The sequence below is a fragment of the Neoarius graeffei genome, chromosome 6 (assembly GCF_027579695.1).
Source record: "Neoarius graeffei isolate fNeoGra1 chromosome 6, fNeoGra1.pri, whole genome shotgun sequence".
Taxonomy (NCBI): domain Eukaryota; kingdom Metazoa; phylum Chordata; class Actinopteri; order Siluriformes; family Ariidae; genus Neoarius; species Neoarius graeffei.
In genome coordinates this window covers 60369246-60393425 of record NC_083574.1, presented here as the reverse complement: position 1 = coordinate 60393425, position 24180 = coordinate 60369246, and the positions used below count along the sequence as shown (strand labels likewise).

Here is a 24180-nt window from a genome sequence, read left to right as displayed (position 1 = left end):
TTGCCTTTTATTTCAAGTAATGAAAAGTAATGGCTGTATTTCCAATGTGAAAGCGCAGTGCTGGGCTGACCGCTCGCCATCGCTGGGTCTTCCGATTGAAAGAGCGCGCAGTAGTGCAGTAGGCGTGGCCTACCCACGTATGTTGTCCAAATCTACTCTGATTGGCTTACTGTGCCGTTGTCTCGCGTCTCCCCGCCCCGCACTAAAGCAGAGGAAAGAAAGGCTGAACGAGCAGCGTGCCAGATGAGAACAGCTTTAATAAAGTAACGCATAGTATTTTATTGTAAGTAACGGGAACGGCGTTATAACGATGTAAAAAGTAATTAGTTAGATTACTCGTTACTAAAAAAAGTAACGCCGTTAGTAACGCCGTTTATTTCTAACGCCGTTATTCCCATCGCTGCTGAGGACTACAGTTGACTTGCTAACTTTAGCACTGCGGTTGTCATGAACAGTTTTGCACTCAAGTTTCCATCAATGAACAGTTTATAACTTCAACAAAACAGACTTCATTTCCTGGTTTCACAGTTATACTTTGTGACTCTATAGGATACAGTTATAGAAGTGAGTTATTTATAATTACGCTATCTGTTGTGGGGGGGGGCTGCCATGCTGTAGCCATAGTAACCAATTCCCTGCTTCACTTTATGAACCATCTTCTCCCTTCCACTGTACAGCACTGAACACAAAAATCCCTGTACTCGATGCCATGTTCTATCTCTGCCCATTCTTCTGACTCCCTGTAACGGTATTGGATACAGAGATGATACCAGATGCCAAATACAGTGACGTCACGACTGTGCTTTAAACCCGCGGCGGAATCGAAATTCCTTCTCTCTGGTGGTGGGTTTCCACGCGTGAAAGAGACATAGTTGCATCTGTGCTACAGGAGAAAAGGACAAAGAACGAGCTATTGATACTGGACCTTTAGCCAAAGTTCAATGTATTTGATCTTCGCAAAGTTGCAATAATAACTGAACCGGTTAGTTACTGCAGCCCACGCAGTATTTTAAAGAGAAAAGGCGACCGGATCCCTTTTCCCTTTTGCAAAGTCGACGACTATAAACAAGATTCCTTCCAGATCATTGGACGACCGAAGGGACACCGAAGATCTTTAGCTGACAAGCTGTAAAAGCAAAAGGAACGGAGCTGTTTTCTCCCTGGACCTGCGCTCCTTGCTGTCTTCGGATAACAGACAGCGCACTTTCAGTCACCAAGCAAGAGTGATCTCAAGTAAGGCTGGCATCTGGGCAATTGTTAGTCTTAGTTGTGGCTACTTAATGTGAAGAGTGTTGTTTATTTGAATTCATTCATGGTTTAAATGTACGCATTTTGATTCACATGAAAGTCAGTCTTAGACCGTGTGTTGTTTGATTTGCTTTGTTTACTATCTGTATTTAGTTAGATCGTGCATACGTTCTCTCTCCCTCTCTCTTTTTAACACCCTCCATCGCACTACACCCCTCAACATTGGGATTTCAGGAGTCGCTAAGGGTTGAGTAGAAGTTTGGGGTTTAAGGCCTAGCTGGACTAGTTTTAAGCTACAGATCCTTTGTCTCTCCCTCGTGCGCTCTCCTTGTTGCCCATCCCCCTTTAGGCAAGGCCTAGCACAAAGGCTCATGCATTACATTCACATACCACACCTATCTCGCCCGCGCACGCACACAGCCTCACTCCCCTCCTCCTTGTTGTGCGCCTGAGCACGCCCTCTCTCCCTAGCTCCTCCTCACCTCGTTAGTGCGCAGCTGCGTACACACACGCACACGCCTACACTCTCACACACACACACACACACACACACACACACTCTTACTCACACACTCTCACACACACAAACACGTGATTTCCCTCTCACATTTTAACATCCACTCGCCCCTACACTGTAAACTTGCATATAACCTATTACTTCTGATCACCATTAGTGCCTTTATCATCATATTCACTGCTGATTTCTTACTCTGTTTACTACTGGTTATTATTCCACTTACTACTGACTATTGCTCTATACACTACTGATTATTACCGGTATACATTGTATCACCATTTATACTGAATTATTCCTTGGCTGCTATTGTTGCCATATCTGATCAGTATTAGTTTGCTAATTCATGTCAGCTATTTCAATAAATGGTATCTTTGGAATAAACTGTGTCCTGTCTATTGCTACAACATTCACTGAGTGCCAACCTCTGACAAACAAGTATTTTAATTGCCTTCGCCCATTTGGTTGTTATATGAATGTTATTGATCTAGAGTAAACATATTACATTAGAGCTACAATACTCACTAAAACTATAGCAACATCACCACTAAGTTCATCCATCTATTATCTGTAGCCGCTTATCCTGTCCTACAGGGTCACAGGCAAGCTGGAGCCTATCCCAGCTGACTATGGGCGAGAGGTGGGGTACACCCTGGACAAGTCGCCCAGACACAGACAACCATTCACACTCACACCTACGGTCAATTTAGAGTCACCAATTAGTCTAACCTGCATGTCTTTGGACTGTGGGGGAAACCGGAGCACCCAGAGGAAACCCACGTGGACACGGGGATAGCATGCAAACTCCACACAGAAAGGCCCCTGTCGGCCACTGGGCTCAAACCCAGGACCTTCTTGCTGTGAGGCAACAGTGCTAACCACTACACTACCGTGCCACCCACCACTAAGTCATTCCATTGATTTTAATAGTCTAGCTCAGTGATTCTCAAACTGTGGTACGCATGCCACTAGTGGTACGCGGGCTACATTCTAGTGGTACGCCAAAGAATTACTTAATTAAATATAAATACAATTAAAAAAAAAAAAACGTGAAATACTATCCATAATATCAGAATGGATGAAAATATCTTATCAACCGATGACAAGAAAATGAAAGGAGATACAAATTAAGTTAATAATTTTAAAAAGTTTGCAAGTGCTTCTGAGTAGCCATACGTAGCGTACGTACGCATTCCCGCTGGTTCCGCTGACAGACGGTTATCCGCCATTGGTAGACTAGGCTGTGATGGGAAAAGGTGGAGGTGGCTTTGCTAATTATGACGAGTAGGACAAAATTACTGTCGTGGCTTAAATCCGCGAATGGGAGCGTGGATCAGGGGAGAGGGAGAACTGAAGAGGACGTGTGTGAGCCGAGCGCAGATGCTAACGACAGAGGCAAAACCAGCCCCAGAACTGCTAGCAAACGGCAGAAACCAGTGAGGAGGAAGTATGACGAAAAATACAAAGAAACGGCAAGAACTGCAGCTATGCATAGCCTGTTTTGATTTTTTTTAGTACATCAAGTACAGTACTTTTTTTTACTTAACATTTAAGTACAGTAGTTATTGAACTTTTAAATACATTTTCATTTAATCTTTAAGAACTCTTAATATTTATTTTAGTACAATGTTTATTTCACTTTTATGTGCAATTAATTTTATTTGATTCATTATTTAAGTACAATGTTTTATTTTCCTATATTTAAACACAGTGTTACTGTTCAAAGTGCTGTGTGTAATGTTACAGTGGCCAACAATATTAAATATACTTGTTAAATAAAATCTCCGCCTTGTTTTTAATGAATACTTAGGCCGACTACACTACTGTATTTTAATGTTGATCATTATGGTGGTACTTGGAGAGCCAAGTATTTTCTGAGGTGGTACTTGGTGAAAAAAGTTTGAGAACCACTGGTCTAGCTATAAGCTATTAGACACTTGAATCAATGATTAATGAATTTATGAGACTGATCCCTTTTTACATGAGACTGATTCGATAAGCCTATTGCACCTATAGTGTCATCACCCAAATGAGGATGGGCTCCCTTTTGAGTCTGGTTCCTCTCGAGGTGTCATCTGAGGGAATTTTTCCTTGCCACCGTCGCCACAGTCTTGATCATTGGGGATAAATTAGGGATAAAATTAGCTCATGTTTAAAGTCTTTAATTTTCTGTGAAGCTACTTTGCGACAATGTCTATCATTAAAAGCGCTATAAAAATAAACCTGACTTGAGTCAATGCGTTTTTGTTTTTTGCACCATTCTGTGTAAACTCTAGAGACGGTTGTGTGTGAAAACCCCAGGAGATCAGCAGTTTCTGAAATACTCAAACCAGTCCATCTGGCACCAACACCCATGCTACAGTGAAAGTCACACTTTGAGATCACAGTTTTTCCCATTCTGATGTTTGAACATTGTGAACATTTTACTGAAGCTCTTGATTTGTATCTGCATGATTTTATGCATTGTGCTGCTCTCAAGGGATTGACTGATTAGAGAACTGCATAAAGCTAGCCTGGCTAACGCGACTTCAAAGCTCTGCGAGCTATTGGTCTGGCCAGACTATTCAGCCCAACCGTTTCCCAGAGCCCGTGGTTGACCCGCCTCCCTGAAATGCCTCAGTTTGCTACTGGTCGAAGCCAGAAAAGGCTGTGACGAAGCTTAAACCAATCACATCACTCTTTCCTCTGACGTATGTGACGCGACGATAGGATTCTCGCTGAGCCCCATTGATTTGGCTACCAACGGGGCTAACTGGTAGATTAAACTCTTACCGAAGCCGGTCGGGAGCAAGGCGAAAACGTCCTTCCTTTCAATAAATACCTCCAGGGCTGCTCTTTGCTCCGTTTTCAATGAGAACTTCCCGTTGATTGCTTTCAATACAGCATCTACCGCTGTGTTAAAAGCTTGCCGCTGCTCCATGTTCGTGATGTGAATGAAGCGCTTCCGGCATAGATTCTGTAAACAATCTATGGCTTCCGGTCGCAGTTCTACTACGTCACTGCCTTGAACACGCCTCTACCCAGGGCCGTTGGAGATGCTCAAAGTTGATTGGTTTCCGATTTTTCGGGAGCTTGGAAGAGCTGTAGATAGCTTGCCTGGCCAGACTAAGCTCGCAACAGGCCCTCGTGTTGCGTCACGCTTAGGATGGGCGGGCCCAGGCTAGCATAAAGCAGCAGGTGGATGGGTGTTCCTAATAAAATGGCTAGCGAGTGTATATTCACATTCATATTATCAGCTGAACTTGTCCCTCTATTGTATGTGTGTGTGTTCGCTGTTGTTAGGAGAACACAATAGAAATTCATGTTCTATATTTATTTTTGGTTGTGGTCAGTTCTTTACACTGCATTATTTTTGGAATCCGTGTTATATTCGTCATTCATGTCCAATTTACAGCATGCAAAATATTTAACACTCGGTACTGCAGCTTTCTTGCTGGACTCAAACGTACGCTTCAAATAGGTCCATGCAAGGTTGGCGATACTGCAGGTGCACTGCCTCCGGCTTTGTATTCGTCTTTTACATCACCTTTGTTCCAGTTTTATTTCCTCTTACCCATCACGTCATCACTGCTCTCTCAATTCTCTGTAATATTCTTCTTCGTTCTGACCGTCTCTTTCTCTTTCACCCTGTTCACACTTTATATTTCTGTTTGACACATTTTATGTATTGCCTTTCCTCTTACGCTTGCTTCCTCTCTCTGTCCCCTTACAACACACACTACTACTGCTTGCTCACTCAGCTGCTTGCATTTTAAATTAGGATCAATCCACAGATGCACACACTCTCTCTCTCTCTTTTTCTTTCCTTTATCAGCTGGCCGATTGAGGGACAAGTGAGGCCTGGTGAGTGCTTGCTCCTCTAGCCCATACCCAACACATGTAGCCCACTCGGAGACAGGCCAGGCATGTTCGATGTGCAGCTGTTTGCGCTCCTACCAAGCACTTCAGTCCCCAGATTTGCAGCAGCAGCAGCGATGGGACGATTTGGCACACATACCGTGTCTCTGTCTCTTTTTCACATTTTCAGCTGCCGCAAATGAGGATCTACAAAAAAACTCTAGCAGAAGAGCAGACAATTGACCATACCACAGACACACACAACTATGCTCTACTTCTTTTCCCCCCGAGCAGTAAACAAAATCTGCAAACAATGCATGCAAATGTCTGTTAACACACGCTAAAGTCTGCAATGCCAAATGCAGCCAGACAAACACACACATGTAGGTCCTCACAAGCTTTACAGCAGAGCAACAGAGATTTACAATGCAGTGGAACAGAATGGGTTATGCTGAGTTCACAGCCTAACAATGGAATCAGCCAGATACCTCTGTCTTTCATTAGCAACTCAGCAGAATCGTACACCGCACACACTCACACAGACGCTGTCGCAGCTGGGGTTAAGTCCCTGTTACAAAACAAGCCAGCTTTGCTTGATACACTCTCGCAGTCCCTGATACTCTTGATCGAATCACAAAATGCAATTCTCAAAGCAGAGGGGTCAGACCTGCCTGTGCTATGTTCCCCTTGCACACTATCGACAGTGAAATGACGTCCGTGTTTGACGCTACACTGAGTAAAATGACACCCGGTTTTGAAATCTACAGGGCTGTGCTTGGATTTCACAGTGGATTGTTCCCACCACCACGACACACAGCACAGCACCTCCGCAAATGCATGCACGCAATACCCACACACACACACACACACATGGAAACTGGAACTCCCTGAGAAAATGAGGTAGAGTAAGTGAAGCAATGGGGTACAAAGAAAGAAAAAAAAAGGAGGCAGGAAAAGAGAAAGTGCATGTCTCAAATCAGGTACTGGTACTACAACCTTAAAACCCCTTATCAAAAAGAAGTTAATTTTATTAAGTATACTTACTTAAGTAAAGTCAAAGTACATTTCCTTAAAGCATATACGCAGAGCCATGGCCTCACTTTTTAATTTATAAATGCCTGAAACCTCAAGAATGGCATAGGAATAGTTTTAAGCGTTAACAATAAATCTAATATCGTAATTTTTATGATTAAAATGATTTATACAGATAGCGGTCTGAGTGAATGACCTTGAGATCCGTGACGTCACAGCAGGAAGTCTATCGGTCTCATCGCCATTTCCGCTACACTAAAACACAGAGCTGACTGCAACTCCGATCCTCCATTTTGAGCTAATTTATCGCCATGCCACGGAGATGTGTTGCTGGCGGGTGCAGCAACATGACAGAAGGTGGATTTACATTGCATTCATGGCCCAAGAATGTTCAAACTGCAAAGATTTGGACGCGTTTTGCGAGAAGTTCACGGGCACATTGGGTGCCTACGAAGTGGTCTCTGCTCTGCTCTGCACATTTTACTGAAGACTCGTACGAGACCTCTGATCTGTTGAGGAGCGTTGGCTATAAGCCCATATTGAAAGAGGGTGCAGTATCAACAATTAAAGGAAAATAAAACTATAAGAAAAGGAAAGTAAGTTCAGTTGCACCAGTTCTCCCGGAGTGTGAGCTGAGGGTTGTTGCTTTAAACCCGGGACAGAATGGGACATATCACTCAGGCAGTGACCTCCCCGCGGTTGTTGCTAAAACCGGTGATGTCCCGTCCCGGGTTTTAGTAATTGCCTGAGCCGAGCAGTAATGGCGGAGTACTCCATATGGAGAAAATGGAGAATGAGTGGAGCAGCCGTCTGATTTCTCCACTGGATATGCTTGCTTCAGCAGCAATATCTCGCCCTTACGTGGAAGAAGCGAATGAACGGAGAACTGAACGAACAACTGAAAGTCAGATTGTTTCAAAACAATCGGCCACAAGGTCAGTCTTCAAGAAGTGAGAACACAGACGGGTAAGCGCCAACTCTCATTTGGATTAAAAAAAAACACCACTCGTTGTTTTTCCTGCATTTAGATTAATACATGTAACTTGTATTGTGTGTTTAAGTTACCGGTATAAGATTATTTAATTTGCTTCAGAATGTGATTGTCTCAGTTCATCTGATTATTTAATTAGCCTTTTACGTTTTATCAGTGAAAATGCATGCATGTACATGTATGCTGCATAAGTTATAACACCCATCCTGTTTTAATGAGAGTCAACCCACAATCAATGAAGTCAAATCAGTCTTAGTTGAGCAAGTCGGTAACGGTATTTCTGACTTTCACTGTAAATTTTTATTTATATGACTTTGGTCTATAGCTGTCAAAGGCCTCGGCCTTAAAACCAGTTACCGCTGTGACGTCACGCACTCAGGGCTGGCTGGCTCAGCAGGGCAGCTCGAATGCCAACTTTGAGGTCAATTTTAACTCTCAAAAATATATTTTTTTTATTTCCATTTATGCAGCATACAAGAGTCAAGGATAGAGATACTATCCACTCAGAAATTTATTTAAAAATAAAGGTTCTGCGTATCTCCTTTAAGTATACTTTTGTGTACCAAGTATACTGATATCAATGTACTTACAGTATACTTGTAAGTAAATTAATCTAATACTTTTTGGGACTAAACTGGCCCACTTTTAGTTTATAAAAAGTATACTTTAAGTCTAAGGGAAGTAAACTTTGAGTATACAACTAGTATTTTTTATTTTGTCCTGCAAGTATACCACAAGTAAATGTATATACACTAATAGTTTACTAGTTCTATACTTGTAGTCCACTCTTTAGTTTACAAAAGCATACTTCATAATATACTGGAAATATATTATGAGTTTACTTGTTTTATACTTCTAGTCCACTTTTTAGTTTACTAAAGTATACTTTGTAGTATACTGGAAATATACTACTGGTTTACTCGTTACACACTTCTAGTCCACTTTTTAGTTTATAAAAGTATACTTTATAACATATTGGAAATATACTATTAGTTACTGGTTATATACATCTAGTCCACTTTTTAGTTTTGAAGTATACTGCAATTACCCTTCTAGGTATACTATTAGTTTTCTAGCCCGAACCCTTACCTCATGTACACTGCCAGTAGACAACTTAAGTGTTTTGTACCTTAAGTTACAATGAAGCTATAAAGGTAAGAATTCACAAAATAACAACAGATACTCAGGATTAAGAACATATTCATGTTCTTTAAGAATCAAAATTTAAAGCAGCATTGTATTAAATGCCAAAGTATAAAAACATGGCAATGACAACTGAAATTGACATCCAAGCTCTACACAACTACACGGCAAGTACACTTAAACATAAGGCACAAATATTTTAACACTTTATTACACTTGTGTTAAGTATATATTGATGAAAAGTTTAAGTATAAGCTTAATATACTAAGACTTTTCTATACACTTTTCAGTATAAGCCAAGTATACTTATGTATAACTTTATTAAGTATATCTCTGATCAGGAAATAAAAAGTAAACTGAAAGGATACTCTCTTATTTTTAGTTTAAAAGAAGTATACTAGAAGCACACATGAATAAACTTCTTTTTTTTTTTTTGTCAGGGACAACACTTAAACTCCCTAACTGGCCCATGAGCAGTTTGTTATATTCAAATACAAGTCATTTTGTAAGAAAGAGATGTTAAAAACATCACTTTTAAACAATAGTGGCAGATTTGTTTGATACCTGACTAACTGAAACAAGATTTCTATTCTACGTGAACTACTTCTCATTTTAGTCTACAGCAGACAGACTCGTTTTCACTGCAATTTGTACCCGTGATAGTTCTCTGTTCCTTTGTTTTGTTTTGCCAGGCAAAGTTATCACAGTATGCCAGAAAGACTGTGTTGGGGAATGTACTTTTCAGAGCATTTCAAAGAATTCAAAAGATAATGCACAAGATGTTGTATAAGGGCAAGTGGTGGGTATATGCATTATAGGAGAACACATATATACAGTACATATATAAGAGGGATTAATCATTTTCATCCATTATCTATACCACTTATCCATAAGGGTTGTGGGGGAATCTGGAGCCAATCCCAGAGTAAGATATTGGGTCATGGTACAATCTAAGCAGGTCACCAATCTATTGCAGCACTAACACAAACACGAACAACAATTCACACCTATGGGCAATTTAGAACAGCCAGTTAACCCAGTCCACATGTATTTGGACGGAAACCGGAGCACCTGGAGGAAACCCACACAGGCATGAGGAGAACATGCAAACTCCACACAGAAAGACCCCAGTTAGCCATGAGGATCGAACCCAGACCCTTCTTGCTGTAAGGCGACAGTGCTAACCATTACAACACCATCATGAACAAACCAAGAACTGACATGATTCTTGTCCATTGTAGGGCACCAAGCACAAACAATTGCACAATCAAACAATGCACAATTTACAGTAGCCGCTCCACCTACCAGCATGTTTCTGGGAAATGAGAGGAAACTGGAAAACCTGGCGCTCGACACAGAAGCTCAGGTGAGTTACAAAGTTACCCACTGGTGCCAAACATACTAGTGCATCTCAAACAATTAGAATATCATGAAAAAGATCTTTTTTTCCATAATTTAATTCAAAAAGGTAAACTTTCAGATATTCTATATTCATTACCCACAAAGTGAAATATTTAAACCATTTTTTTGTTTTAATTTTGATGATAATTGCTTATAGCTCACAAAAATCAGAAATCCAATATCTCAAATGATTAGAATATTTCCTAAGATCAATCAAAAAAAGGATTTACAATACAGAAACGTCCAACTTCTGAAAAGTACATTCATTTATACACTCAGTACTTGGTAAGGACAACTTTACCAGGAATTACTGCTCAGATGTGGCATGGTATGAGGGCAATCGGCCTGTGGCACTGTTGAAGTGTTATTGAAGCCCAGGTCGCTTTGATAGTGGCCTTCAGCTCGTCTGTATTTTTGGGTCGGGTGTTTCTCATCTTCCTCTTGACAATAGCCCATAGATTTTCTCTGAGATTCAGGGTCAGGCGAGTTGGCTGGCCAATCCAGCACAGTAATATCATGGTCAGCAAACCATTTGGTAGTAGTTTTGACACTGTATGCAGGTCTTAAGTCCTGCTGGAAAAGGAAATAGGCATCTCCATAAAGGTTGTCAGCAGATGGAAGCATAAAGTGCTCTAAAATCTGGTAGACTGCTGCTGCGTTGACTTTGGACTTGATAAAACAGTGGACCAGCACCAGCAGATGACATGGCACCCCAAATCATCACAGACTGTGGAAACTTTCACACTGGACTTCAAACAGCTTGGATTCTGTGCCTCTCCACTCTTCCTCCAGACTCTAGGACCTTGAGTTCCAAATGAAATGCAAAATTTACTTTCATCTGAAAAGATGATTTTGGACCAATGAGCAACATTCCAGTTCTTTCTCTCCTTAGCCCAGGTAAGACACTTCTGACATTGTCTCTGGTTCAGGAGTGGCTTGATATTAGGAATGTGACAGTTGTAGCCCATTTCCTGAAGACGTCTGTGCGTGGTGGCTCTTGATGCACTGATACCAGCCTCAGTCCATTCCTTGTGAAGCTCTCTCAAGTTCTTGAATCAACTTTTCATGATGATCCTCTCAAGGCTGCAGTCATCCCTGTTGCTTGTGCACCTTTTCCAGCCAGCCTTTTCAGCAATGACCTTCTGTGGCTTACCCTACTGGTGGAGGGTGTCGATGATCATCTTCTGGACAACTGTCAAGTCAGCAGTCTTCCCCATAATTGTGGTTGCGTGTATTGAACTAGACCGAGAGATACATTGTATTTATACTGTTTTACTCAAACTTGAAATGAAATATTTTCATATTTTGAGATCTTTTTTTTGCACTGTAGGCCATAATTGTCAAAATTAAAATAGAAAAATGTTTGAAACATTTTAAAAGTGTAATGAGTCTAGGATATATTAAATTTTCACTTTCTCAAATAACTTCAAGGCTGGGTGTATATATCAGAGTTCTAACTAGGCCTTTTCAGTGTATCGGGCCGATACGCAACGTTTCCTTACCGCTACGCCCACAATATTGCCAAAACACCTGTAAAAGTTTCCGCTACACTAATAAAAAGACTTGTCAATCTTGAAAATGTGGTCTTTTGTTTAAATTTTCTCTTGTTATCCCCACGCAGTGGCAACAGCGCCCTGCCATGCGAATGTTCTACAGTCGGACTCCACTCCCCGTCCACGTAAGCGCCCAGTGCATAGCTGCCCGAGTAGTTCCATGTGGAGATTGTCACTGATCATGCTAGTCCAGTTTACCTCCTTCCTTATGCTGTGTTCATGGTAAAGTGCCATCCGTGTTAAGAGGCACTTACACGCAACGCATGTAATACATGCCAGTCCCTGGCAAACTGATGAAAAACCATTGCATAGATATGGGTTAGATCTGGATAGTCATGTATTGTAATTGAATAGCTGAAGCTGAAAATAAAGCTGACACATCAACTGGTTGTTTTATTCTTATTCCATAAATATGTCACCAATATAGTTGAATAAGTCTTCAATCAAAACCAATCATGGCAGCTTTTGGCAAATAAAAGAGTGACTTTCAGGGAGGTCTCCAAGTGCCAGGAAATGCACTAGAATGCATCTCCGAGCACGTAAAACTGATGAGCTTAGGCCCCTGAACCCCTTTATGACTGATTTTGGTCTAGTTAGAACCCTGATAGATACACACACACACACACACACACACACACACACACACACACACACTTTATTTTGCCCTTGGGGATGCAAATGTTTGCACTTGACTATAGTCCATCATATAATTTTTTTGATCTACTACATTTGATTGTATTTCTTGCTGTGAACACAAGCATACTCAAAAATGGTCCAGAACAATACAGGAGAATGCAAAAAGAGAGAGGGTGTGTATGGCAGTGAGAACGTGAGACTGTGTGACCAGACTACAAAATATGTTTTGGTACCAGCCTACAGCCTCTCACACACATACACAGAGTAATTCCATACCCGCATCCCCTTCCCATGTTATATCAGAAAGAGAGATTTCCTTTCACTCTCTCAAGCTTAACCCTTAACACTCAAACACACCAACACACAGGCGCATCTGACTGACAGAGAACAGCACATGAACACGCGAGTTTAATACCACATTTTCATATTATCATCCTCCAACAGCATCACATCATGTACACACCCAGACATGTCAAAACACATGGCAGCTTCTTTTACTCAATCATGTCTGCCTCGCTCTTGCATAGATGTATGCAGTGCATGCAAATAACCACACTGATCTCTCTTTTTCAACACATGTGTGCGTGCGCACAGAAAAGATTTCTTCTGGGATGACTGCAAGAATGTTCAGCTGTTCTGTATATGCGTGTTTCACTGATATATATGACAGACTTCATTGTATCTAAAGTATAATATTCTATAGTATTAAACTGGTTTCAATGAGCATACACCGTATATTTTGTAACATATAAGGAAATTATTCAAGGAAATTGTAAAGAGGCCTGCGGACATCTAAATATTTATACGCACATTAAGAATCCTAATGTCTATACCTGCAGCAGTTCAGAGCATAAATGATCTGCTGAGTTGTCATCTACAGACAAATGAATGTGCCAGCTGACTGCTGGATAAAGACTCTTCCTCTGTGTGTGTGTGTGTGTGTGTGTGTGTGTGTGTGTGTGTGTGTGTGTGTGTGTGTGTGTGTGTGTAGGCTTGGGAAAAGCAGAGAGCTCCTCAATCATTAAATGCGAATAAAGATGTGTCTACCATATGTGCTACAGGCCTCTAAACTGAGAGCACTGATGTGTGACTCTGTGTGTGTATGTGTGTGAGAGAGAGAGAGGGAGAGAGAGAAAAAGAGAGAGACAGAGAGAAGGGAACGATATCTCTAGAGGAATGTGCGTGTCGCAATGTCTTTTGCAAGCTTCAGCATGTACTGCATCCTTTGGTCCTGTCAATAGGATATGCTAGAATCCTACCCTTTTTTACAATGTATTATAAACGTGCTACATCATAATCTCCGTCTTCCCAAAACCAATATGAGACACGTAGAGGAAGACTGGCTATTGGCTTCCAGTTGCCAGGGCAACCCCGCACGAATGGCCCCGGTGGCTTTGGGATGATTGAAATGCAAAGGCTTACCTTGGCCGATTATTAATATGTATGTGGTGTATCATCTATGACATGCACCAAATGTCAGACTTCAGAGTAGTGCGTGTGTGTGTGTGTGTGTGTGTGTGTGTATGTATATATATATATGTGTGTGTGTGTGTGTGTGTGTGTGTGTGTGTGTGTGTGTGTGTGTGTGTGTGTGTGTGTTCCCTGGCTGCTGTGTTCCCTGCAGAGGCCCCACTTAACCTAGTGCTACACAACTCCACTGTCAGAAAGTGATGTGAGCTTTCCAAACTGAGCTGCACAAGTTGAAAAGAGAGCCAGAAAATGTCTGGCACAGGGGTCTGATTAGCTTTTACCATCCATACGACGGTACAGCACTTCTGGCAACTGATTCTAGATTAGCACTTTGATAAGCTTACTTACTGTATGGACTAAACGAAATCAAGGCTAACCTTAAAGGACTCGTGCTCAGTGATAAACGCTATCTTTCATCAATATGCATACTGCTGAATATTTCAGAGCCTGAGATGATGAATTTATGTAAGACTAAGATTCGTGTGAGTGCATGTTCATATGCAGCCATGCGTATAAGGAGAATTCCTGAGCATGCAGTTAGTGTTGTTTTCAAGAATATACTGCGCAAGAACTACTGAACTGTAATGCCTCACTAGAGGGGAAAAAGGCTTTCAGGTCCACATATATTCAACTGGTAACTATCAGGCTGACACACTGGCTCATTGTTTTAGCTGTCAAATTTATAAAAGTAGAGCTGTTCGTACTCTAAGACCATTTTATATGCTACGCAATTTTCTCATTACTGAGAAGACACCAGCACTGGAGTGATTTGAGCAGAAGATACAGTCAAGCCATTGTACACAATACACTCCGTGTCCTTATTGTGCAACTTGTTAAAATGCGTGCGTGTGACTGTCGTCTTGGTATTAGATGTCCTGAGTGCCGAGTGTACATACGGGATCTGGCTACTCCATTTTTCACTCGAATATGCCATTCACCAACTGCACACTAATCCCCTCTCTTCTTGTATGGACAGAATTTGCATTTCTACCCCTGTCTTTGCTAGTCTTTAATTCTTTACCCCTTAATGACGACCCCGTGTATATCCCATAATGACGACATATGATGCCGGCGTGTATGCACCATAATGACGACATTTGACGACTCTGAATTTGCCTCTACATACGTATTTTACCCTTTACAGGTATCCCAGGTGAATATTTGTGATAAAATGTATGCATTTTGAAAAGATAATTGAACAATGTTATATAAAGCATCTTTGTAAAGTTGCAGTAATCATTTATTGTACACCATTTGACATGAATTCTTCATGTAAAATGTGAAGATTGGTTTTCACACAGGTATTACTCACCTTTCAGACACTGCCTGTGAGCTGGTGAATGTTAAAACATAACTTTATGAGTGATTTTTGTATTCTGTGTCATGCTATCTTTTCAAAAATGTATGATATGTCATGATTGTTTCAACATAATGAAGGAGAAAACTGATATGAGCAAAACCTTGTCTTTAGACTTTTTTTTTCTTGTAAATATGTTCTAAGGGGGCGGCACGGTGGTGTAGTGGTTAGCGCTGTCGCCTCACAGCAAGAAGGTCCTGGGTTCAAGCCCCGTGGCCGACGAGGGCCTTTCTGTGTGGAGTTTGCATGTTCTCCCCGTGTCCGCGTGGGTTTCCTCCGGGTGCTCCGGTTTCCCCCACAGTCCAAAGATATGCAGGTTAGGTTAACTGGTGACTCTAAATTGACCGTAGGTGTGAATGTGAATGGTTGTCTGTGTCTGTGTGTCAGCCCTGTGATGACCTGGCGACTTGTCCAGGGTGTACCCCGCCTTTCGCCCGTAGTCAGCTGGGATAGGCTCCAGCTTGCCTGCGACCCTGTAGAACAGGATAAAGCGGCTACAGATAATGAGATGAGATGAGATGTTCTAAGGGTGAACAGTATATACATATACAAGGGTAGCTGTCAAAGTCAAAGAGTCCCATATACGTTTTTCGTACATACGCTGGGGAGTGCCTGTTAGAGAGCACATTCTGTCTAGGCCGTCGGCATGGTGAGGTAGGGTGGCCAGTTCCTTTCCTCGCAGCCTTTAACTTCCCCAGTGTTTCCACCAGGTCCCCATTCACTGCTGGGTGGACAGGAGGCGAGCCCCAGATCACCGTCCGAGGCGAGGCTCAAACCGGGGACCGTTTGCTTAGTGGTCTAGTGCTCTAACCACTTGGCCACTTCGCCTCAGGGTGGCTGTAGCAACTGCTTTAAGGGGTAAATAGTTAATTAATGAGCATCTTGAGTTCTAGATGTCTAGTGACTGGAAATGAAATGTTTTTACTGTGGTTGTGGTCTTCAAATGGCTCTTTTCGCTGTTTGCCTGTTAGCCTTTAGTAATCTTTAGTTTTAAATATAATAGTATGACCTAAAACTTAAACGTATACACTAATAGTACTGGAGCGGCACGGTGGTGTAGTGGTTAGCACTGTTGCCTCACAGCAAGAAGGTCCGGGTTCGAGCCCCATGGTCGGCGAGGGCCTTTCTGTGCAGAGCTTGCATGTTCTCCCCGTGTCCGCGTGGGTTTCCTCCGGGTGCTCCGGTTTCCCCCACAGTCCAAAGACATGCAGGTTAGGTTAACTGGTGACTCTAAATTGACCGTAGGTGTGAATGTGAGTGTGAATGGTTGTCTGTGTCTATGTGTCAGCCCTGTGATGAACTGGCGTCTTGTCCAGGGTGTACCCCGCCTTTCGCCCGTAGTCAGCTGGGATAGGCTCCAGCTTGCTTGCGACCCTGTAGAACAGGATAAAGCGGCGAGAGATAATGAGATGAGATGAGATGAGACTAATAGTACTAATGTACTAGTATAAGAGATGTATACGGTATTATTTCTCTTATGGAAACAGTAATTTATCAATGATTATAATTTTTATCCATTTATAGCTCCATTTAATGTTGTGGAACATCCTGAAAACAAGTTAGTTCCTGTTATCACGTGCATTATAGCAGTTATATACTGTCATTTCTTCACCAGTCTGTCATGCTTTCTCTTTTGAAATTAATAAGATTAAAAAAAAGGCATTTTGTCATGTTACCAAGAAAGCAGAAAGTGCAAAGTCGTCTGGACTGAAGGCATCACCTCCATCGGTTACAGTACGGACACTGGAGACTCCTTCCAGAAAGCTTCACCACATTTTGAATGTGTTTATTATCAGGCATGTCCCTGCAAATTTCTATGATGCTGTTGTTAGGTGGCACAGCAGTGTAGTGGTTAGCACTGTCACCTCACAGCAAGAAGGTTCTGGGTTTGAGCCCAGTGGCCGGCGGGGGCCTCTCTGTGTGGAGTTTACATCTTCTCCCCGTGTCTGCATGGGTTTCCTCCAGGTGCTCCGGTTTCCCCCAGAGTCCAAAGAGGTTAGGTTAATTCAAAGTCCTTCCCGCACCATTGGTGGCGCCGATCTCTGTTTCGTAGCCCTTGGCCTCTTGCCTATATTACATAGCTAGGATTACAGTGGAGGGCTAGTCCTCTGGTAACCGCGAGAGTTTGACTCCCCACTCACATCTGTATGTCAGTAGGCACTATTTTTATGATGGTCTTTGGTATGACCCAACCATGAGTAGAACTCGTGATCTCTCAATCGAGAAGTGGACACACTAACCACTACGATACTTGCTGGTGGTTAGGTTAATTGGTGGCTCTAAATTGACCGTGAGTGTGAATGGTTGTTTGTCTCTATGTGTCAGCCCAGTGATGACCTGGCAACTTGTCCAGGGTATACCCTGCCTCTCACCCATAGTCAGCTGGGATAGGCTCCAACTTGCCCGTGACCACGCACAGGATAAGCAGTTATGGATAATGGATGGATGTGTTGTGTTTTTCATTTTTAAGAAGAAACCTTTATTTGTTACATGCACACTTCAAGCACAGTGAGATTCATCCTCTGCATTTAACCCATCTGAAGCAGTGAACACACGTGCACACACACCCAGAGCAGTGGGCAGCCACACTACAGCGCCCAGGGAGCAGTCAGGGGTTAGGTACCTTGCTCAAAGGCACTTCAGCCCAAGGCCGCCCCATGTTAACCTAACTGCATGTCTTTGAACTGTAGGGGAAACCAGAGCACCCGGAGGAAAACCATGCAGACACGGGGAGAACATGAAAACTCCCAGAACCTTCTTCCTGGGAGGCGACAGTGCTAACCACTACGCCACCATGCCAACCCATCTATCCATCCATCTGTAGCTGCTTATTCTGTTCTACAGGGTCGCAGGCAAGCTGGAGCCTATCCCAGCTGACTATGGGCAAGAGGCGGGGTACACCCTGGACAAGTCACCAGGTTATCTCAGGGCTGACACACAGAGACAAACATCCATTCACACTCACATTCACACCTACGGTCAATTTAGAGTCACCAGTTAACCTAACCTGCATGTCTTTGGACTGTGGGGGAAACCGGAGCACCCGGAGGAAACCCACGCAGACACGGGGAGAACATGCAAACTCCACACAGAAAGGCCCTTGTCGGCCACTGGGCTCGAACCCAGAACCTTCTTCCTGTGAGGCAACAGCGCTAACCACTACACCACCCCATTTAAATTTAATTTAAATGTGTAGCAATAGCAGGTACAGATTTGATGCCCCACACTTACTCTCTCCCGCTCTCCCATGTTGGTTCTGTCCTCTTTCTGCACCCTCCTCCATCTTCCATGGTGCAAGATAGAGCAGGTTTGTGCAAAATATTATCCGCTGTACATTTATAAGGTATTGTAGTATATGCATTAATGCAGTTTGTTCAGGAAATCCTATAATGCACTGTATTAGATTAGTGTCCAGTGTTATGCTGCTCTATCTATAATACACTTGGGCTATGGGGCCTTTTAGGGTGCCATTTGATACACAGACTACAGAAACGTTACATCACTTGTAGCGTGATGGAAATAAATTTATTAATAGGGTTTCCATGACACAGTCTGGATAAAGTACCGGACAACTGTGTTTACTTTTCACCTGCTGCTGACGTACGTCACCAAGGTAATTTCAACACCGTCATTTCCGCCTGCTGCAAACAAACTGACATGAATTATGCCTAAGACCTCAATTAAGAAGTGGTCACTGCGACCGTAAAATAATTTTTTTTTAAACGGTCGAGTTGTATCTGAGCACACAGAGGCTGTTTCCATGCTCACTTACAATCTAATATTGGCTCTATAAACAGTACGCGCTGTGTTATGCCTGTTGCGCATGCACGTTATGCGCGCGCTATTTCTGTCATTCGCAGGGGTTTGGGCTTCTCTTGTCCCACTCGCGCACAAAGTACAACACGTTTTCATTTTCCATCACAGTCTTTCCTTTGTGTTTGATTTAACCAGGTAGTTTTCTGCATCGTAGAGTCAGCATTTGCTTCACATTAAATTATTAAAATCACTAAAGCAAAGCTTGATGCAAAAGCTAGTTTAGTAAAATTGATATCCCCCCTCCACCCACCCCGTGTTAATTAACTTGTCACTAAACAGCTTGCGCACTAAAGGCACCTTGCCCAAGACCTATACACATAGTAGCTGCATTAGTTCAAGTTCAAAGTGTAATACTGGTAATAATACCTGTGCAATACTTACAAGTGCAATTCCACCTTTGTAATACACTTATGCGAACTGTATATCTGCAAACCTGTTAATTTATGCAAATTTGTTAATTTTTTATCTCTAAATTTGTAGTTTATTTCTTTTATATATATCCTTTTTTGTATACTTAGTACTTTTGCACTACTCCTTCACTGCCTTATCTTTTTCTCTTTATATATTGCTGCTAGCCTTGTGATGACCTGGCGACTTGTCCAGGGTGTACCCCGTCTTTCGCCCGTAGTCAGCTGGGATAGGCTCCAGCTTGCCTGCGACCCTGTAGAACAGGATAAAGCGGCTACAGATAATGAGATGAGATGAGATGAGATGAGATGAGATGATGAGATGAGATATTGCTGCTGTAACAATGTAAATTTCCCTTTGTGGGATAATAAAAGACTATCTTATCTCATCTTTATTGTCATATGCACAGTAAGGACATGTCCTCTTACCAGGGCAGGAATTTCATGAGGGCCATGGCCCTCGTGCCCTCTCAATTTGGCCTTGTGCCCTTGGAAAAAAATATCTGCCGTAAGGCCACAGTGGCCTTGATGCCCTGCGGTTTTGCAGTTTTGTAGTCTGCCTCATGACTGCCAACAGGCTTTAACATCACCTGCGTCTATTGAAAAAAAAATACGTCTTTTGATGACATTCTGGATTCTTATTGGGCAACTCATCAGTGGTAGATCGGACTCGAGCCTGGCATGAACCGCTCCGACATGCTATAATGACACCAATCTATCACCAGCCAACCAGGAGACTTAATCAAACGCATCCCCCGCCCACTTGTGTCCGCATCTGAGACGTTGAATTTTCACAGAAGGAGGGAAGAAGTTGACTGAGGTAAGACTGTGTGATAAATTAGCAAAAGAATAAGATAGGAATTTCAACATATAGGGCTTAAGTTTGTTACAGTTAAATAAGCATTGCTTGTACAGTAACGTTATGTCGTTACAACGTTGACCCACTTTTAACGTGCCGAGTACCGACTGTAGCTGGTAACAAATGCTAATTAGCTTGCTGTCAAGTTTTTCCTTTGTCGAGCTTTAAGCGTAAGGTCATGGATGTTACTACTGCTTGTTCCTGCCGTAATATGATACGTGATATGTGCTGTTGTCTGTTCATAGCCACTTTTTTAATCTATGCAGTTAGCGTTGTTTTGTTACTAGTATTATATGTTTCTTTTTGCTGTTTAACCGAAGTGTAACTGCTGCCATCTTGACGAGATCACCATCGCAAGAGATTTTATCTCATTGTTTTTGGCGTCATTACAACATTAACATTTACTTTTATTCATTTTCATATACATTCTAGTATATGTTCCATTTACAGTCAAACATTTTGATGTACTCCAGGCTCAATTTTCATCTCATCTCATCTCATTATCTCTAGCCGCTTTATCCTTCTACAGGGTCGCAGGCAAGCTGGAGCCTATCCCAGCTGACTACGGGCGAAAGGCGGGGTACACCCTGGACAAGTCGCCAGGTCATCACAGGGCTGACACATAGACACAGACAACCATTCACACTCACATTCACACCTACGGTCAATTTAGAGCCACCAGTTAACCTAACCTGCATGTCTTTAGACTGTGGGGGAAACCGGAGCACCCGGAGGAAACCCACACGGACACGGGGAGAACATGTAAACTCCACACAGAAAGGCCCTCGCCGGCCCCGGGGCTCGAACCCAGGACCTTCTTGCTGTGAGGCGACAGCGCTAACCACTACACCACCGTGCCGCCCCAGGCTCAATTTTGATTAATCAAAAATCTGCGTAGTAGTACAGTCTGAAGATGCTCTTGCACATTCGGTGTCAACTGAACAAAAATTATGGGAGGATATAGGTTTAATAAGTTTTACAATTTTTGAAGTGAGTGATGGATTGATAAGTTTAGATGTGTTCAATATTTTCTTATCTTCAGACATAATAGTGTAGGAGATGTTTCTTTACCTGCTTGATAGTTTCGACTGAGACTCCAATCTTCCTCAGAAGAGTCATTAGTCCTTAAATTAAATTCATTATAGATGTGAACTTAAAAGCATTGTTTTATTTTATGGCCTTGGTGCCATGGCTTTTGGCCTTCGTGCCCTCAAAAAATTGACAGCACAAAAGGCCAAGTGGCCTTGCCCCTAAAATGACGAAATTCCAGGCCTGCCTCTTACACAATGAAATTCTTAGTTTGCCATCCACCATGAATGCCAATTACAATTACAGCTTCAAAAATGCATACTTGGGAATTAAATAAAGTAAGCAGAAAGCCTCATGCCTTTTTTTTTTTTTAAACATATTTGCACATTACTGCCCTTTTTGCTACTACGTCCGATCATGGCCTTATTTTTGTATTACACTACCTATTTTGCACTACATTTACCTTTATTTTGTACTATACTGGGGGTTTTCTTTTTTTGCTTTTATTTTGACAAGAAACACTTTGAACTTGAACTAATGCACGAAAGGCGCCTTGGCCTAGACCTATACACATAGTAGCTGCATAAGTTCAAGTTCAAAGTGTTTATTGCCATATGCACAGGAAGGAAATGTCCTCTTGCACAATGAAATTCTTAATTTGCTGTCCACCATGAATGCCAATTACAAATAAATAAATAGGTGGAAGAAATAATACAAAGAAAAGGCATCCATCCATTATCTGTAGCCGCTTTATCCTGTTCTACAGGGTCGCAGGCAAGCTGGAGCCTATCCCAGCTGACTACGGGCGAAAGGTGGGGTACACCCTGGACAAGTCGCCAGGTCATCACAGGGCTGACACATAGACACAGACAACCATTCACACTCACATTCACACCTACGGTCAATTTAGAGTCACCAGTTAACCTAACCTGCATGTCTTTGGACTGTGGAGGAAACCCACGCAGACACGGAGAGAACATGCAAACTCCACACAGAAAGGCCCTCGCCGGCTGCTGAGCTTGAACCCAGAACCTTCTTGCTGTGAGTGGTTAGCGCTTTCGCCTCACAGCAAGAAGGTCCTGGGTTCGAACCCAGCGGCCGGCGAGGGCCTTTCTGTGTGGAGTTTGCATGTTCTCCCCGTGTCTGCGTGGGTTTCTTCCAGGTGCTCCGGTTTCCCCCAAGGACATGCAGTTAGGTTAATATGGGACGGCCTTGGGCTGAGGTGCCTCCCAACTGCTCCCCAGGTGCTGTTAGCATGGCTACCCACTGCTCTGGGTATGTACATGTGTGTTCACTGTTTCAGATGGGTTAAATACAGAGAAGAAATTTCACAAGTGTGTGATGAATAAAAGTTGTGCTTTCTTTCTTTCTAAAGTAAAGGTGCAAACTAAAAGCAAAAAAAAAAAAAAAAACCACCCAGTATAGTACTAATACTATACTGGTGGTGTAGTGGTTAACGCCGTCGCCTCGCAACAAGAAGGTCCGGGTTCGAGCCCCGTGGCCGGCGAGGGCCTTTCTGTGCGGAGTTTGCATGTTCTCCCCGTTTCCTCCGGGTGCTCCGGTTTCCCCCACAGTCCAAAGACATGCAGGTTAGGTTAACTGGTGACTCTAAATTGAGCGTAGGTGTGAATGTGAGTGTGAATGGTTGTCTGTGTCTATGTGTCAGCCCTGTGATGACCTGGCGACTTGTCCAGGGTGTACCCCGCCTTTCGCCCGTAGTCAGCTGGGATAGGCTCCAGCTTGCCTGCGACCCTGTAGGACAGGATAAAGCAGCTACAGATAATGAGATGAGATGAGATGAGGCTTTCTGCTTACTTTATTTAATTCCCAAGTATGCGTTTTTGAAGCTGGACACTACACTGGAGTTGTTGTTGTTTTTCCCCTCTCTGCACTGTCAGTGTGGTTTTGTAATTGTTTCTGAGAGCTCCTGTCAGCAGCAGTGGTCAGTGCGCCCTGTCCAGGGTGTCACAGTGCTGTGTGGAACGCACACTCAGCATCTGATCCATGATATGGAAATCCGACACCAAGCGCAACTTTACGCACTACAGTAGAACATCATGAACCCAAATCTCTGAGTGCTGCTTCTGTGTTTTGGAGATTCATAAAAACAGGACAGATCTTCTGTCTTTTCTTACCGGAATGGACATCTTGTAGTCCTTCTCTGTCCACTCTCTGTCTTGCTTGAAGATCTTGAACAGACCGGATCTGCTGCGTTTCTGAACCGACAAGGAAGCACAGATCTTCTTCACCTTGGTCTATTCCATGCTTCCCCGTGTGGCGAGTCGCGCTCCGCCTTGCGTGCTGAAGTTTGCAGGAAATGTCGCGGATATTCCCCGATCGCCGAAAGGAAAGCAGGGGAATCGAGCGCAGAGGCGCGTTTAAAGAGCCAGCTCTCCGATCCGGCGCTCCACAGTCTCACCGGTTCCGTCTGGAATCTCGGACAGACGCACTAGTGTTGTGCTTTGAGTGATGGGAATGCAGTATGTTGGAGAAACGCACTTTCCCGATGCGCTCGGAAGGATTGCGCTTGTGCGATCGCAGCTGAATCGGGACTGTGCTGTCTGGGTGCGCGCGCGCGCTCTGACGGAATCGTCAAGTTTTGTTTAAAGGGACAGACTCCATTATGAGATGAGATGAGATGAGATGAGATGAGATGAATCAGGTGGCACGGTGGTGTAGTAGTGGTTAGCACTGTCGCCTCAGAGCAAGAAGGTTCTGGGTTCGAACTCTGTGTAGAGTTTGCTATCTGATGCCCCTTTTCCACCAGGGCTGGTTCGGGGCCAGTGCTTAGTTTGGAACCGGGTTCTCTGTTTCCACTGACAAAGAACTGGCTCTGGGGCCAGAAAAACCGGTTCCAGGCTAGCACCAACTCTCTGCTGGGCCAGAG

At 43.1% G+C, this 24180-nt stretch overlaps 1 protein-coding gene across 2 annotated transcripts in view; it reads right to left on the bottom strand.

Moving 5' to 3' along the window:
* Window positions 1–23846, bottom strand: part of bcar1 (BCAR1 scaffold protein, Cas family member) — a 168059-nt gene extending 144213 nt beyond the window's left edge. For both annotated transcript variants that reach the window (XM_060923959.1, XM_060923961.1), the window contains exon 1: window positions 23429–23846. In XM_060923959.1, the coding sequence (XP_060779942.1) occupies window positions 23429–23440 (12 nt within the window). In that variant the 5' untranslated portion in view covers window positions 23441–23846. The remainder of the gene's footprint in view (window positions 1–23428) is intronic.
* Between the last annotated feature and the right edge of the window lie 334 nt (window positions 23847–24180).